The 18,294-nt window shown below is 41.6% G+C and overlaps 1 protein-coding gene across 2 annotated transcripts in view; it reads right to left on the bottom strand.

Moving 5' to 3' along the window:
• The window catches only part of TRHDE (thyrotropin releasing hormone degrading enzyme), a 347,541-nt gene that overhangs the window by 160,321 nt on the left and 168,926 nt on the right, over positions 1-18,294 (bottom strand). For both annotated transcript variants that reach the window (XM_075931938.1, XM_075931934.1), the window contains one exon: positions 10,520-10,657. In XM_075931938.1, coding sequence (XP_075788053.1) covers positions 10,520-10,657 — 138 coding nt within the window. The remainder of the gene's footprint in view (positions 1-10,519; positions 10,658-18,294) is intronic.

Raw genomic sequence — 18,294 nt, 5'->3', positions numbered from 1 at the left:
AGGAGACACACTAGCACAATGCTTTTGAAATATTCAAACAATGGAAATACTGTATTTCATAGTACTGCAGTATTTGTTTCACTCTGTTTTTTGGCTTAATTGAAAAAATGTCTTCAGAGCTTTATGTCATGAGGTTTCTTCACATGTTCAATCAAAGAGGACAAAAGAGTTGCAATGAAGAATATTTTCAGCTTAGAACATAAGAACATAAGCGATCTTTCTCCTGCCATCCATCTCCACCCTCTGACAAACAGAGGCTGGGGACACTATATTCCTTACCCATACTGGCTAATAGCCATTTATGGACTTAACCTCCATGAATGTATCCAGTTCTCTTTTAAATCCTATTATAGTCCTAGCCTAACTTCAAGGCATTTAAGTAGAATAGTTGTAATGTTCACCTCTAAGATGACTAAAGAAAAGCAAGAAGGAATGGCAGACCTTAAAGATGCAGATGGTAGCTCATTGTCAAGACAATGAGGAGTCCTGTGGCCCATTGAAGATTAACACATTCAGGAAGAACAGGTGGAGGAGAAAAGGAGGAGGAGTATATGTAAGAGAGCAGTATGATTGCTCAGAGCTCCAATATATAGTGGGAAAAAAGCCTGTTGAGAGTCTATGGCTTAAGTTTAGAGGTGGAAGCAATAGGGGTGATGTTGTGACTGGTGTCTGCTATAGACCACCAGGTCAGGTGAATGAGGTAGACGAGGCTTTCTTCAGACAACTGAAGGAAGCTTCCAGATGACAGGTCCTGGTTCTCATGGGGGACTTTAATCACCCTGACATCTGTCAGGAGACCAATACAGCAGTATGCAGACAATCCAGGAAGATTTTGGAGAACGTTGGGGATAACTTCTTGGTACGTGCGCTGAAGGAACCAACCAGGGGCCATGCACAGCTTGACCTGCTGCTCACAAACAGGGAGGAACTAGTAGGGAAAGTAGAGATGGGTGCCAACCTGGGAAGCAGTGATCATGAGATGGTAGATTTTAGGATCCTGACCAAAGAAAGAAAGGAGAGTAGCAAAATACACACCCTGGACTTTATAAAAGCAAACTTTGACTCCCTCAGAGAACTGATGGGCAGGATTCCCTGGGATGCTTACATGAAGGGAAAAGGAGAGCTGGCAGTATTTTAACGAAGCCTATGAGGAAAGGCTGATGGGGTTTGGCCTTATTTAGTCTGCAGAAGAGAAGAGTAAAGGGGGATCTGATAGCAGCTTTCAACTTCCTGAAGGGAGGTTCCAAAGAGGCTGTTCTTAGTAGTGACGGATGGCTGAATAAGGAGCAATGATCTCAACTTAAAGTGGGGGAGATCTAGGTTGGATATTAGGAAAAACTATTTCACTATCTGGGTGGTGAGGCACTGGAATGGATTCCCTAGGGAGGTGGTGGAATCTCCATCCCTAGAGGTTTTTAAGTCTCAGCTTTACAAAGCCCTGCTGGGGCATTTAATTGAAATTGGTCCTGCTTTGGGCAGGGGGCTGGACTTGTTGACCTCCTGAGGTCTCTTCCAGCTCTGTGATTCTATGATTTGGACATAAGCTTTATTGGACTGGAGCCCACTTCATCAGATGCATGATGAAATGGGCTTCAGCCTACAAAAGCGTATGTCCAAATGAATTGGTTAGTCTTTAAGTGCATGTCTACACATTGATTGGATCCTGCCTTGGACTTAGAGCCCCTAGCAGCATTCTGGAGAGGGCACTGGGAGGGAGGGTATTTCCTGCGGCTGCTTAGTCAGGCAAGTTGTGACGTGCTTTCAGGGCTCCTCTCTATGCCTCGTCTCACATGACACTCCTCCACTGCCTCCCCCTCACAGGGCACAAAAGGGATGCAGTGTGCTCTGGTTGCCCTTGCAGATGCCATGGCACCCACAACATAGAGCTGGAGTTCCTGCAAAGCAGTGCCAGACTCCCGGGCCTCATGCTGCGTCTCATGGCGTACTACTTCCACACTGCCCACATACTGCTCCAGCAGGACAAGAATGAGCTTGGACCGCAGATCCTGCTCACCCAGGTCCTGATGCTCCTGCTGCTGCAAATGCCCCTCAATCTTGTGGACAGCAGCGATGGGATGACCAGCAGTGGCTCCAGAATTTCTGCCTGCAGAAGGCCACCTTCCTGGAGCTCTGCGAGTGGCTCGGCCCTGTCCTCAGGTGACAGAATACCCAACTAAGACTCGTCATCCCATGCAGAAGTGCATCACCATCACCCTGTGGAAGCTCGCCACATGGAAAAGCTACTACTCCGTTGGGAACCAGTTTGGCATGGGGAAATTCACAGTAGGGCTGTGCTTCTACAGGTAGCCAAGGTCATTAACCACATGTCGCTACAGAGGATTGTCACTCTGGGGAATGAAGGCAGCATTGCTTTGATGCCATGGGCTTCCCCAGCTGTGGGAGGTGGAGGGCATAGATGTCACTCATATCCCCATCCTGGCCCTTGACTACCATGTCTCAGACCACAAGGGACACTTCACCGACATCAGTCAGATAGTTGGAGAAGGTGCATGATGCCCACATCTTCCAGAACTCCTGCATATTCCAAAAGATGCATGCTCGCACTTTTTTCCCCAACCACACCATCAGAGTTGGGGAGGTGAACATGCCCCTCTGCATTCTGAGTGATGCAGCCTACTCCTTGTTCCCCTGGTCATGAAGCCCTACACAAGCAGCCTGGACCCCACCAAGGACCAGGCTGAACAGGTGCCACGTGGTGGTGGGGTATGCATTTGGCCACTTAAAGGGGAGGTGCAGGAGTCTCCTCACCCGTAATAACCTCAGTGAACACAACATCCCCTTTGTGGTGGCAGCCTGCAGTGTGCTAAACTACCTATGTGAGAACAAGGGGGAGACTTTTCTACCAAGCTGACTCGCGGGCTATGGCATATGAGCAGTCAGACACCAGTGCCATTTGGAGAGCACATCAAGGGGCTGTGCTCATCAGAGAGGCCTTGAGGAGCAGCTGTGAGACTCTCCCCCATGCTTCTCCATAAAGGGCCCCTGTATTCACTCTGTGTTCTTTTTCTCCCCCAACCCTCCTTTTTCACCTTCCCACCCTACTCCCTGCAGAGCAATAAAAAAGCCTTTATTGAGGGGATATACAACAGGAGAGGGGCTGGGGAAAGAACCAGGAAGGGAGGGAGAAGGGGAACTCAGGGCTAGGGCTGGGGCTGGTTCCTGCCTCTGGTTGGTCAGAAAGCTTTGGCTGCCCGAGAGGTCCCACCACCCTATGTTCTGAGGCTCCAGTGGCCCCTGGGGGGATAGGAGGGGAAGCCATGCGGGAAGGGGACTGGGAGGTGGCTGGTGGCCTGCTCCAAGCACGAGCCCATGCATTCCACCACTGAGGTGAGGGACTAGCACATGGCCTCATGCTAGTGCACCTCCTGGCAGCCTTGTGCTGCTCCCAGTCAGCAGCTGCTCCTGGTGCTCCTCTTCGAGCCGCCAGATGAGGGACTGCAGGCAGGCCATCTGCTCCCTCATTAAATCTTCTCAGGTTTGCTTCCACCTACGGATCCCACAGAGTCATGCAGATGGTGTGGGAGATGGTGAACACACCAAGTTTGCAGCTGACCCAGCTGTGAAGAAAAGTTACAAGGGCAGTCATCCCAGGAGACACTGTGTATGAAACCTAGCCCTACTCTCTGAGCCAACACCGAAGGTCTCAGTTCAGATGATGGCGATGTGCTTCGAGCAAGGCCATCTGTTGCCTAGACAGCAGGGGCATCACCACACCTCCAACCCAGGGACAAGCAGTCATGGGAAGGTGCTGGCCATGCCAGGAGCCTGCAAGTTGGGGTGGGAGTGGGAGGGATGGGGTTGTTCAGCTTCTTTCTGTGTCCCTCACACACTGGGTCCAGCACTAGCAGCATCCCGCAGCGAGAGAACTTCTATCCCTGCTTGCTGGAAGAGGAGGGGAGTACTGGGGGATGTCTGTGTGAGTGGCAGAGGCTGTTTGCAAGAGAGTGCGCTATTGGATTCCCCTCCTCTTTCTTCCCCCAATACATTCCCTTGCATGGGATCAGTCTTCTCCACATTGCAGAGCTTTACTGGGAGCAAATGCTGCCTGAGTGAGTGCAGCATTGCTGTGTGATTCCATGACCCCAGACTCCTTTGTGGTGGATTGTTGTGGGAAGGTGTCCCACCACAGAGGTCAGAGTAAGGAACTTTGTGAGAAGAACCGAGGGGTTCCTGTGTGAAAGCACCATAGGACTGAGTGCTCCGGATTGGCACTCTATGTGCTTTCACATGCACAGGCTGTTGTGCGACCCTCAGGACGAGCAGGCCAAGCTAGAAGTGTGCAGCCCCTTGCAGCCCGTTGCCTGCCCCCCTGTGTGTAGATATTAAAAATTATCAAACTCACCTAAAGTGCCTTCCCCAGGATCGTCTGAGGCCTGGGAGACATCCTGGGAGTGGGGGACTGGCTCCAGGGTGAGGAGCAGGCCCTGGCTGGTGGGCCTGCTCCTCCTCATCCTCCTCATCCACAACCCTACCCTCATGGAGGCTGGCGCCGGACATACCCTGGCTATCCTCAACAATGACAGGGGGAAGGTGATCAGCCCCACTCCCAGGATGGCATCCAGCTGGTTGTAGTAGCAACACATGTGTGGTGCTGCCCTGGAGTGCCCACTCTGCTCCCTGGCCTTTTGGTAGACCTGCCGGAACGCCATCATCTTCATCCAGACTTGTTCAGTGATCCAATTGTAGACATTTGCATGCCCCTGTGGCATGGGGCTGGCAAAGCTGGCCATGTGGCACACGCCCTTCTACTGCTGCTTATAGTTTTAACCTCTGCAGGAGAAGGGGAGCAGTGGAGATGGCAGGTATTGCCAGAAAAACCACAAGTGCAGGTGTGAGAGGCCTCTGGAGGCCAATTATTTTAGCAGCACTGGATCATCCACACTAACGCTATTTCAAAATAACAATTTCAAAATAAGCCTTATTCCCCAAAGAAAGCAGGAGTACAGATTTCAGAATAACCAGCTCATTATTTTGAAATAATGGGGTTGGTAATGTGGACGCTACACTTATCATTTTGAAATAAGAGAGCTATTTCAAAATAACTCCCTAGTGTAGACCAGGGATAAGAGGACATAGGACTTCTGTTCTTGCTGAAACAAACTAATACAGCTACCCCTCTGAAACTTGTAAAGACAGAGTTTGAGAGAGCTGGATGTTTTAATTATCCCTAACTCATTTATATACTAGTAATAATGAAGACAAAGATGTTTATTAGTTGTCTTTTTGTTAAAGAAAAATCAGATGTATGCAAGTTTTATCATGTTGTTTCTGAGAAAAAGACTGAGAAGAGAAGAAAGAATGGGGGAAATCCACAATGCTAACCAAAGGCTACAGGGAATACAGAATAGAAATTTTAAAAGTCCAAGAAATTGCTTTAAAAAAACCTCACCATGCAGAAAGGATATTTTTGTATAGTGATGAGCCAGTAAAAAGGAGAAAATGTAGGTTTTTAAAATGTCAATAAAGTCCTGTTATTTCTCTTTGAGGCCCCATTGAGGGCAATGGAAAGAAGCCCAAATAATTTTGGATAAGGCACACTAAGTTAAAAAAAGCCAGCCAGTGGCAAAATAGCCACAAAGGAACTACCAGCCACAGTATCCTTTCCTGGTATTCTTCAGAATTATCAGGAGGTGTGATAGGGTGTGTCTAGACTACAGGATTTTTTTGAAAAAAACTCCCCCTGTGTCTAGACTGCCACCAAGTTCTTTCTAAATTAAATCGAAAGAACGCAACGGTTTTTTTCGACCATGGTAAACCTCATTTTATGAGGAATAACGCCTTTTTTCGAAAGTGTTCTTTCGAAAAAAGGCATCCTTGAATGTAAACAGGCTTGCATTGATACTGCCTGGGTGCTCTCTTTCGAAAAAGCGGCTTGCTTTTTTTGAAAGTACTGGTTGTAGTCTGGACGCTATTTTTCAAAAGAGGCTTTTTCGAAAGTATCTTTCGAAAAAGCCTCTTTGGAGAGAGGCTTCCACTCTAGATGTAGCCTGATTGTATTATATCATAATACCTTCTAAAAAGCCAGGAAAACGACACTATGGGCAAAAATAAAAGATAGTGACTATGGTACATTTTCCTCCAGGTTTACAAACTAACATGTCTTTTTTATATGACTTATCATAATATTTATATTGACAGATAGTAGAAAGACAGATGGAAATGAATCCACTGCCTTTTCTTCTAAGAGGCATGTTATTCTGTCTCCTCACTACTTAAACTAGTGAAGAGTATTTGCACAGAATGCTACAAAGATATATGGTAATGAATAAGGAACACAGGGACATAAAATTACCATATCTTGTTTATTATCCTGCCTCCAACAGTAAACAGATGCTTATGAGGAAAGTTCAAGAAACCCTGAAGTGGGCAATTATGGAATAATTTGTCCATAGGGGACATTTCTTCCTAGCTTGCATAAATTAGGGGTTGATTATATCTGAAATATAGGGATATGCGTACTTTTGTTTTGCTTTTTAATCTTCCCCACCCAAAACAGTGTTTCTCTGGGACCAATCCCACATAGCTGTTAAACTTTTTTTTTCCCATTTTAAACATATGACTAATCTCCCTGATGTCACTCCTCACATGCTTAAAGTCCTTTGCTAGATTGGGTTAGGGAGCACAGAAGCCTGCAAGAGCAAGCCCTGAATGTAACACTTGAGGAGCAACTGGGGTTCTGGGACATCTGAAAAACCATGAGGGGAACTCAGCTGAGCGAGCCACTGACCTTTGCCACTGTTACGGTTGAAAAAAGAACCTTTAGAAAGTGATAATCTCCAGGCAATATATGGTGTGTGCTCTAATCCCCAAAGAAAGCAGTGTGATCCTGTGGTGCTGGATCTGCACAAAATAACGAATAGTTGACTGATGTGTCATAGTGTTCTATATGCCATTTCAATGCAAATAAAATTTACGTAATGTTTGTAAAGTGCTTTTACAACAAAAAATAAATGCTAAGTATATTAACATAACTATTATCAGAATAATTGGACAAAAATAAATAGTATGAGGTATTTTGTATACCGATTGAAATGACCCTCAGAACCTTTTGAGGTTGAGACATCATTAACACACATGGTGAGCTCATTTAAATGAAAAGAATACTTTAGCATGCTGCGAGGTGTTGGATACTATAGTCTAACTCATCAGTGGTAAATTCCAAAAGCCTCTAAGGGTATGTCTACACAGCAGGGCTAAAGTCGAATTAAGCTAACGCAACTTCAAAATAGCTTAATTCAGCTTTTGACACTGTCTACACAGCAAGAAGTCGAAGGAAGAACATTCTTCCTTCCACTTCTCTTATTCCTTGTGTAATGAGGGTTACCATGAGTTGGAGTAAGAAGTCCTCCCGCTTGACATTATTTCGAAATAAAGGCTGGTAGTGTAGACGTGCACTATGTTGTTTCAGAATAACGTCCTTTATTCCGAAATAACGCTGCTGTGCAGCCATACCCTAAATGACTTACAAATCTAGGTATCATTTTCAAGTGACATAAGAACCTAAAGTTATCTTTGAAAATGATACTTAGGCTCCTGAGTCATTTCAGCACTTTTGAAAATATTACCTTAATGTTTTGATCTTCATGTATTATGTCATGTTATAGATACTTATTTTTCACTCAGTAGGTCCTACACACTCAAGATCCTCCACAGAGGGACAAAGTGAAGCCAGCTCTTTCTGCTGAGTAGAATTAGCTCCCTACTAGATGAAAGAGTGTGATTTTCCCCTTGCTTAGCACAGTATGATCACAATATGATAATGAAAACACCCTCTGGTAGTTTGGCTCCTCAACAGGAGGCATAGGGTGCAGTCAGAATCTGACATCATGCACCTAGCAGCCCAGAGGGAAAGGTGGCTTTAGAAAATGAGACGAGCATCAGTGAAGTGACTTTCTTTGTTGAATCTCCAGTAGATGGTTCCTCTTTTATTGGTCAAAAAAATTTTTTGACCAGAATATGAATTGGTTGAGAAACTCACATTCTTTACAATGTGTCTAAGATCATACTTTCCATGAAAATTTTGTTTACAAAGCACCTATTAAATTGTAAACATTTACATGAAATACATGAACTGATAGCTATGTGATTATTCAAAACAATATCGTTTCTGTATTAATTGGCCTAATGGTACTCTGTAAAAATATACTCACTCTATATGGCTACTCAATTCATAGAGTTAGGAGACAGAAAGAGATTATTTTTATTTTATTTACAAACATTTAGAAGTGTTATTATCACTTGGCACTTTATAATTCCATAGTTGTAAGTTTCTACCTTCATTTGATGTCTGACTAAAAATAGTCTAAAGTTGTAAGCTATATATATTGTGTTATATATCTTCAGTATTTCATACCTGAACTAAAAAGCTTATCTGTTTTTTTAATTAGAACTGTTTTTGTTTTGCATACCTCATCTAATATTAATGGAGAAAAACATCATTTTTATCAAGACACGAAAACAGGATATAAACTTTGTCAAATTCATTTAATGAGATATAGGCGAATCAGTGATGCATAAATTGTTTACTGTTCTGTTAAAGATATTCAAAGAAGAATCCAGTCCTTAGATCTTGGATGCAACCCCCCACTGAAGTCAAAGAAACTGTGTCTATGTAACTGAGGGCAAAATTTCCCAGTTGCTTTCTGTTGCATTAAATGATGTACCAAAATATGCTCTTAAATGTACAGTAAACATAATACTATAAACACAAAAAGGTGATATCCCTGAAATATTCATTTCCAGCAGTAGAGAAACTCCAGTGACCTAACCATATGCAGTTTCTCAGGGATAGCCACTTGCAGGCCGCTAGACAATTTGTTTACCTGAGTGTCCACAGTCATGGCCACTAACAACTCCCAGGGGCCATGGTTCACCATTCCTGGCCAATGGGAGCTGCAAGAAGCCTGCACTACTTCCCACAGGTCCCAATGGCTGGGACCTCAGGAGATCATCCAGTCAAACTCCCTGCTCGAAGCAGAACTAACCCCAATAAATCATTCCAGACAGGGCATTGTCACGTCTGGCCTTAAAACCGTCTAAGGAAGAGATTCCACCATCCCCCTAGGTACCACATCCTCCTAGTGAAGTAGTTTTTCCTATTATCCAACCTAGATCTCCCCCACTGCTACTTGAGACAATTTTGCCTTGTTTCGTCATTTGCAAATACTGAGAATAGCCTGTCTCCATCCTCTTTGGAACAGGTAGTTGAAGGCTCCTCATTCTTCTCTTCTGAAGACTAAATAAACCCAGTTCTCTCCTAAGTCATGTGCCTCAACCACTTAATCATTTTAATTTCCCTCTACTATACTCACTCCAGTGTGCCGACATCCTTTCTGTATTGGGGGGAAGGGGCAAAGATTAACAAAATACTCCAGATTTGGCCTCACCAGTGCTGAAGAGAGGGGAATAATCACTTCACTTGATGTGCTGGCAATGCTTCTGCTAATGAACCCCAGTATGCCATTAGCCTTCTTGGAAAAAAGGGCATACTCTTAACTCATATCCAGCTTCTCGTCTGTTGTAATCTCCAGCTCTTTTTCTGCAGAACTGCCTCTTAGCCAGTCAGTCCCTAGCCTGTAGCAGTGCATGGGATTCTTGCGTTGTGAATGCAGGACTCTGCACTTGTTCTTGTTGAACCTCATTATATTTCTTTTGGCCCAATCCTCTAATTTGTTTAGGCCACTCTAGACTCTCTCTCTACCCTCCAGCATATCTACCACTCCAGATGATCTTGACTACAGTGCCAATTCTATTTCCAATGCCCAAAGTATGCAAAACCCTCTCTCTATCTTCTTTCCAAACATAAAGGCTGTCCCTGATTTCAATATATATTTTCTCATCATTCCACACTTGCCAGCTTCCTTCTTCTCAATGAATCATAGTCTCACAGAACACTAGAACTAGAAGGGACCTCGAGAAGTCATTGAGTCCAGTCCCCTGCTCTCATGGCAAGACCCAATACCATCTCTAGACCACCCCAGATAGATGTCTGTCTAACCTACTCTTACATATCTCCAGAGATGGCGATTCCACAACCTCTCTTTAATAGAGGTGACCTCTCACAGAGATTTAACTCAAAAATGCAAATTTTCCCCGTAAGTTAAACAATGAAAACATCCCATTTATTTCGGTAGAAATTAAAGAGAACTAAAGAGTTTTCTCTAAATTCAAATTAGGACAGGGAATGAGCCTTTCTCTGCACTTTTAAAATGCCTCCTTCAATTTGGACTCTGCAACAATCTCAGTAATATACTTACTAATCATTTGGTATTGTAGAATTCGGAAAACCTCACAGCTGTATTTATATAATTTGCTAACAAAGAAGGTGTATAAGTCAACTAATGTCACAAAGGAATCTATAATCCCAAATATATCCCACATTATCTTTGGTTTTCTATCTAGTAATTTCTGTGGAGTTTGCAATTCTCCAAGAGTGTATAAACTTTATAAATATAACATGTTCTCCTAACGCTACTACTGAGATATCCACTATTCCCACCTTTTTATAGGCGATCCAATCAAACACCCTGTCAATGTCTGTGGCTCGTAGCACCTCTTGTGAGACTGGATGTGAACTGGCCAAGCCGTCGAGCAGCATTACTTCATGTAGGACATCTGTCAGAAATCTCTGCTTTTCCTGAAATACAGTACATGCAATAATATCATGGACAGCTGTACATTTATGATTGAATGGAAATTATGAACATCAATAAGTGAGTCAGACACTCAGCAGCCTCCATTCTAGGGCCTGCTCAAGTAAGTCCATATGGTCTATTTGTCATTCATAGTAACCCCTACTAATTCCTAAATTAAAACCAACTGGAATCAGTTTTATTTATATGTATTATGAAACCCACTGATTTGTAATTTTGCAGTGAAAGTCTATTTGACAGAAATTAAAATAAAAACAATTAAATGATCAAAAAAGCATGTAAATGTGATTCAGATGAAAATGATATTCTACTTAGAATGTAGTTATTAGAGAAAAAAGAAGTTTTCAATTATAAAAAATAAATTAATATTAAGACTTAACACTTGCAGAGCTCTTCTTATCTATACACCTCAAAATGTTCCACAAAGGTGGGTAAAAACAATTACAACCAATTTACCCATGAAGAATTTGAGGCAAAGAGAGGAAAACTGACTTGTTCAAGTTCACACAGCAAACCATACATATAAGTGACCTCTTTAATCTGCTGAGCTCTAAGTACACTACAGATTTTGTATAATGAATCTTCAGAACAGCCTTATGGAGACTACAAGTATTATTAGCACACTTTTACAAGCAGGGAAACTGGAAAAAAATGACTTTCTTACGGTCACAAAGCAAGTCAATGACAGGTGACCATCCAATTAATATCCAGGGTATGAATTTGTTTTCCCCTCCACCAAAAATATATATTAAAAATGCATGTCAGTACCACAGCAGATTTAAACTTGAGCTAAAGTTTACTAAATGACCATGCAGAATACATGTGGACAATGAGCACTCTCTTTCATGGTTCACTTGGGACACTTTCTTCAACTCAAGAATGTAATTCCTTCAAGTTATATTAATAATGTTGATGATTCTGCATCACCACCTTTTGTCAACAAAGGAACCAGTGTCATCTGCTCAGATTTTCATGCCAGATATAAACATGAAATGTGATTCTTAAATTATTGTTCAATTAAAGTTTAAATGTGTTTTGTTCTGAAATGGTATATTTTAATGTTTATCTACATTAAAAAATTGTTGAAAGATGTTGACCTAGTGGCATAATCTTAAGGATTCTCCTGAGAACTTGGCACTTTTAAAGAGTTACTTTGAGATTCACAGATAAAATAACCACATGGTTACATAATGTATTCTAAGCTTAATTTCATATGGAGAAAGGTTTTGGTAGCAGTGTGATAATTTAAATTATAAGATAGCTGAAAAGATGTTCCGATGCTGCTCCATCTGGAAATAAACCTTTATGTTAAAATTTATCATGGTACAAGAAATGTACTTTGAGCTGATTATATATTCAAGCAATTAAAAATATGGAATGCAAGAAAAACCAATTGCCCAATGCATACTTAATCTTTCAGCTAGTCATATTAGGTAGAGTTTATGAAAGGAAATTTCACATTATATTTTATTTCAGAATTTCAAGAGGCATAAATAGTTAGCTGCTGGTCCCATTATAAACAGCCAAACTCAACACCATCTCCGAAGGGTGGGTGCAAAAGAAAGTTAGTCAAATTCAGTAGAAAAGTGTTAAAGTGCAAGGATCATAACCAATGTCCCTTCTAATCTTTTCCATCCATATGCAGACTAGATTTTTTATATGCACCAAGGCATGTGCAAATGAATACCACCAACAGAAACAAAAAAATCTAGCTGTGGGCACTCCGTCAATAAGCTGGATAACATTTGAATCTCACATGAGTGGCTGCACAAGTACACAGCTTATAGGAAACACTGATCAAAAACCTCTTGGTCACAGCCAACTCGCTTTCAGGCAATGCAGGATTCGATGTATTGGGTCAACAAGAAAATTCCCTGTAAGCTCCGGGGCTGAGCAGAAGCGCGGCTATATTCTGAACCCCGCACAGAGGTTCAAAGCTCGCTGTGCAGGCATGGAGATCATTGGCAGGGACGGGGTCTCCATAAACAGAAGATAGTTAGCCGAAATAGGCAGAAAATGAGCATCTGGGAGGAGAGAGGAAGTAATTAATTGGCTTGGGGGAAAGTCCCAACTGTTGGAGAGAGAGAGAGACCCAGCAGTCTCTTCAATGATCCTAGGCTGTGAAGAGGTAGGTAACGATGCTGGCTGCATGGGATATGTAGGGTACAGAGGCTGTCATTAGAGGTTTTGGAACAAATTGATAAACTTAACAGTAACAAGTCACCAGCACCAGATGTCATTGACCCAAGAGTTCTGAAAGAACTCCAATGTGAAATTGCAGAACTATTAACTGTGGTTTGTAACCTAGCCTTTAAATCAGCTTCAGTACCTAATGACTGGAAAATAGCTAATGTGATGCCAATATTTAAAAGGAGCTCTAGAGGTGATCCTGGCAATTACAGACCAGTAAGTCTAACAACAGTACCGAGCAAACTGGTTGACACTATAGTAAAGAACAGAACTGTCAGATACACATGAACATAATTTGTTGTGGAAAAGTCAACATGGTTTCTGTAAATGGAAATCATTCCTCATTAATCCGCTAGAATTCTTTGAGATCAACAAGCACGTGGAGAAAGGGGCGGGGTCCAGTGGATATTGTGTACTTAGATTTCCAGAAAGCCTTTGACAAGAAAACCTTTGACAAGGTCCCACACCAAAGGCTCTTAAGTAAAGTAAGTTGTCATGGGATAAGAGGGAAGGTTCTTTCATGGATGGTAACTGGTTAAAAAGACAGGAAACAAAGGGCAGGATTAAATAGTAAGTTTTCAGAATGGAGAGAGATAACTAGTGGTGTCCCCCAAAGGTCTGTCCTGGGACCACTGCTATTCAACTTATTTATAAATGACCTAGAGAAAGGGGTAATGTACCTCACAGCAACTAGTCACAGGTGTCTTGTTTTAATATATTGTTTAAATTATATTGTATTCCACACATATGGACTGCTTAAAATATTTACAGGAGTCCCTACTTGCAACCACCCGAGTTCCGACCCCCCCACACTTACAACCATTTTTGTAAGTGCCGAAGGAGCTGGAAAACCCCGACTTATCTCCTTGGCCCACATTTATGATGACACCATGCCTATCATTAATGAGGGTTCGAGTTACGATACCTCTGACTTGCGACGCTTCTTGCAGAACCAACAGAATCACAAGTTGGGGGCCTTCTGTACATATATGTATATACGGTGTGTGTGTGTGTGTGTGTGTGTGTGTGTGTACATACACACACTGTGTGTTTTGTTTGTATTGGTGGTGTACATCGACACAGTACCTCAATATTGGTGGTGCACATAAGAAAATTCAACCCACCCAAGGATAGAAAATGTTAGAGGGAACACTGATCAACAGTGGGGTTTTTAGTTCATGCAGATTTACCACACATTTCCAAAATTCAGTTTGGGAAAATCATAATTACCAAAGATTTATTCAGGTGTAGAATTTGGTATACATTCATTAAGAAGTGAAAATAAATGTCAGTCACATGACTGGCTTATAACAACTTCAAATCAAGTAGATCTGCAGACAGCAATCTAGTAAATTTTAAGGTTAGGTTATAACAAGATGAAGAATAGGTATAAAAGTTTGTTTGTTTGGTCACATCTTGATAAGCAGAAAAGGTGCAATTTTGAATCAAGTCAGTAAAAGTTAAAACGAGAAGTCCTGTGGCACCGACCTTATATACTAACAGATTTATTGAAGCATAAGCTTTCATGGGCAAAGACCCACTTCATCAGATGCATGTACTGGAAATTCCAGAGGCAGGTATACATTTACAAGCACGTGAAAAGAAAGGAGTACAAATCAAGAGGAAGGCCAGAGATAATGAGGTCAATTCAGTCTGGGAGGATGTGGCCCACTTCTAGCAGCTGATGTGGAGGTGTGAACACCAAAGAGTTAAAACAGACTAAGAGAGGCATGTTAGCTGGCTGTGTTATAACCTAGCCTTGAACATGGACACAAGCCGGTTATGGAACATGCTTTCAGACATATCAGCCTGCATCTTAAATGAGCATTAAGAAGCTTTTTTCAATCACATTAAGCTAATTCAACTAGGCTAACATGATTTAAAAATCCCACACTACCTTTGCCCATGTAAGAGCAGATTGTGAAAGATGACCCAAATATATTTAGGGCTCTTGACATTCTTCTTGTACCAAACAGAAAGACAAGTGTACAATAGATTTTGGGCGTGGCAAGTGAGCCTGCAAACTTAGGAGGCAATAGGAAACAGAAATGGAAAAAGTGGTATGAACAGTCATCTGAAGAAGTGGGCTGTGCCCATGAAAGCTCATGATACCATCTACATGTTTTGTTAGTCTTTAAAGTGCTACCAGACTATTTGTTGTTTTTTTTAGTTTATCCTGTACAGACTAATTCAGCTACCCCTCTGAAGCTTAATTATCATGTTACTTAAATACTATAACCCCAATTAAATGCCATATTGGTATTCTACTTAGCTGAGAGTAACTTTGAAAGCTCCAAAATCATTAACACTAAATTTTGGAGGAAAAGGAACTTTCCCCAGCATTGTGTCAACTAAGATAGTATTGTTCTGTTTCAACATGACATCTATGTGTCCATGGAAGCAGCTAACAAGCACTGTGGAAAACCAAGCAGAAAATCAATGTGCTATAAGGTCAGTGAGCTGTAAATGTGGTGGGTGAGGGGGCTATGACTTAACACAAAACAATTACAAAATATAGCTTAAGATTACTCCCTTCCGAGAGCATTCAACTGGGATAAAAAAAAGGGATTCAATTTCCACAATTTCCTCAATTTGCCTGTGAATGCTGTACAGGAAAAGAAAAAGGTGTTCTGCACGCTACTGAGAATGCAGAGTTTTCCTCAAAGAACCCAGTCTCTGTTTCCAGCATGACCCTATGTGGCTACGATACAAAGGCAATGGGAGCTATGCCTGGAAAATGTTAGCTGCCCTGTATATGGGCAGGGATGCACGGTAGAACAGAATAGCAGATAATGCAGAAACCCATAAGAAAGGTCAATAAGAGGACAGCAGAAGGTTGCTGAAATAAATTGGGTACTACCCCTCTGTTCTACACCTCTCTCCTAAGTCATATTAAAACCAAACAAGTGGTCCTTGATTCCTTCTTCTGTCACCACAAATGCACAGCTTCCACCAATCCAAACCTGTTACTCTTCCTCATGACATTTCCTGTATGCTTTGAGAGGAACTGGATGCGAAGTCAAACTCTGATTGAAAGGTGAGTGGCAAGAGTCTGGAAACCCACGCACACCCTTCTTGTGAAGAAAGAATTGGAATACTAACTCCTTTGTTTCAGCAACCTCCTAAAGCATTCCTCTCATTCTTCACCATCTCCTGCACCAGTCATGCTCACAGGAGGTAGGGATCAGATGTTGAATAAAGATGTTGTTAAGGAGATCAATGTCCCAGCAGCTTTGTTTTTAATTTCAGTTATATCAGCTCATTTATTCTAAACCAGCTTAGGACCGGTCAGGGTAGGTGCAGTTATCTACTGCATAACTGGAATTTGTTGTCATCTCCATTTTGTGATTGTGGCAGTCTGCAAACTATGCACCACATTGTTGTGGAATGCCCAACATGAAAATTTATTTGTTCACTGGATGATATCCACAATCTAACCAGCGATGCTGTTCACTGGCTGAAGAGTTTGCACATCCAACTTTGACGAAGAAATACTGCGTTAAACACAACATTTGAAAGAAACAAGCTCATTTATTTTCAAAGTCTACTCCAATTTTTACTTTGACATCCATCATCATATCATCTAAGTGCATGTATCTTCACGGAGATAGTTCTTTTTAATTCTGATTATATTTGAAGCAAGTTTCTCCAAATTCAGCCTACTAGAGCTGCTCTGTTCTTGTCTTTCCTTAATGACAATGTCCATTTTTTGCAAATTCAGCCTGCAAAATGGGTGGTTAGCAGAGTTCAGATTCCACTGCTGGGAAGCGCCACCAGCATGCCTGTGAATGAAATGAAGGTCATGGATAGTAGGGTCTGCATGTTATCTGCCCATAGAGATACTTCTTCAGAGAATTTCTGCTCTGTAGAATTTTGCCAATCACTTCGGTTTCTAGTATAGACTTTGGACTGTAACAGCAATCACCTTTTAGTTGTCTGCTTCACGTATCAGATTCTTAAACAGTGGAAAAAAGTGAAATAATATTGGTTGGACAGAAAGGACTGCAATAGCAGTCAAGAAAGCAAACAGAATGTTAGGAATCATTAGGAAATAGATAAGAAGACAGAAAATATCATGTTGCCTCTATATAAATCCATGGTATGTCCACATCTTGAGTATTGTGTGCTGATCTGGTTCCCCATCCCCAAAAGGATATATTGGAATTGGAAAAGGCACAGAAACAGGTAACAAAAATTATTGGGGATATGGAAGAGCTTAAGGAGAGATTAATAAAACTGGAACTTTTTAGCTTGGAAAAGAGATGAGTAAGGAGGGCATATGACAGAGGTCTATAAAATCATGCCTTGTGTGGAGAATATAAATAAGACGGTGTTATTTATTCATTTTTATAACACAAGAACCCAAATGAAATTAATACGCAACAGGCTTCTTTACACAATACGCAATCTTTGTCAAAGGATGTTGTGAAGGCCAGGACTATAACAGGGTTCAAAAAAGAACTAGTAAGTTTATGAAGGATGGGTCCATTAATGGCTACTAACTAGGATGGGCAGCAATGGTGTCCCTAAACTCTATTTGCCAGTAGCTTGGAATGGGTGACAGGGAATGGATCACTTGATGATTACCTGTTCTGTCCATTCCCTCTGAAGCACCTGGCATTGGCCACTGTCGGAAGACAAGATACTGGACTAGATGGATCTTTGCTCTGACTCAGTATGGCTGTTCTTTATCTTCTTATGTTCCTTATATAAAGGGTTACTCCTTTGAGAACTGCATAAAAGCTCAGTCAAATTCCTGTGCATACAGCATGAGGATGATGTAATGAAGGAGGACTGTTGCTGATTATTCGATTATGCTTTATTGAGACATAATGCAATGGAAAAGTTAGTTAGCATGACAATAAAATAATATTTGAGCCTGTCATATAAAAAATAATGTCCAAAAATTAATATGAAATAGAGGACAAAGAACCCACTGGAATACATCCAATAGCTGAACAAAAGGAATAATAGGAATAATACAATAAGACCCATAACTCATAATTATTATACATAAGAGATCAAAGGGCTAAGCATTAGAGACACTGCCTTTGTTCTAGGACAGGCATTCAAATGTTTTACAGATTAAGGGATTTATGTGAATAATGTTTAATATGGGTGTCCAAATCTCAATATGATTTTCCTTTCAAACTAGTCGGCAATATCTTCTTCAGGGTTTCTAACTTTTTCTAGGCATCAGGAATAACCAGAGGATTTGTGTGATCTCTGGTGCCTGACAAAAGAAGAGTTTGTGAGATAATACAACATGTTTCTAGGTGAAATTGGACTATAGAGGCATATAACCTCTGGAGTATCCCAAGGATGCATAAAATTTGAATTTGACAAAAATCCACAGGGCATATTTAACACAAGAGGAAAAACATCTCTCTGTTTTCATACTTTCAACTAGCACCACCCACCAGCATAGTGG

Source organism: Pelodiscus sinensis, chromosome 1, assembly GCF_049634645.1.
Source record: "Pelodiscus sinensis isolate JC-2024 chromosome 1, ASM4963464v1, whole genome shotgun sequence".
In the NCBI taxonomy this organism is placed as follows: domain Eukaryota; kingdom Metazoa; phylum Chordata; order Testudines; family Trionychidae; genus Pelodiscus; species Pelodiscus sinensis.
The sequence above is the reverse complement of the archived record's forward strand: the minus strand, read 5'-3'. Positions and strand labels throughout refer to the sequence as shown.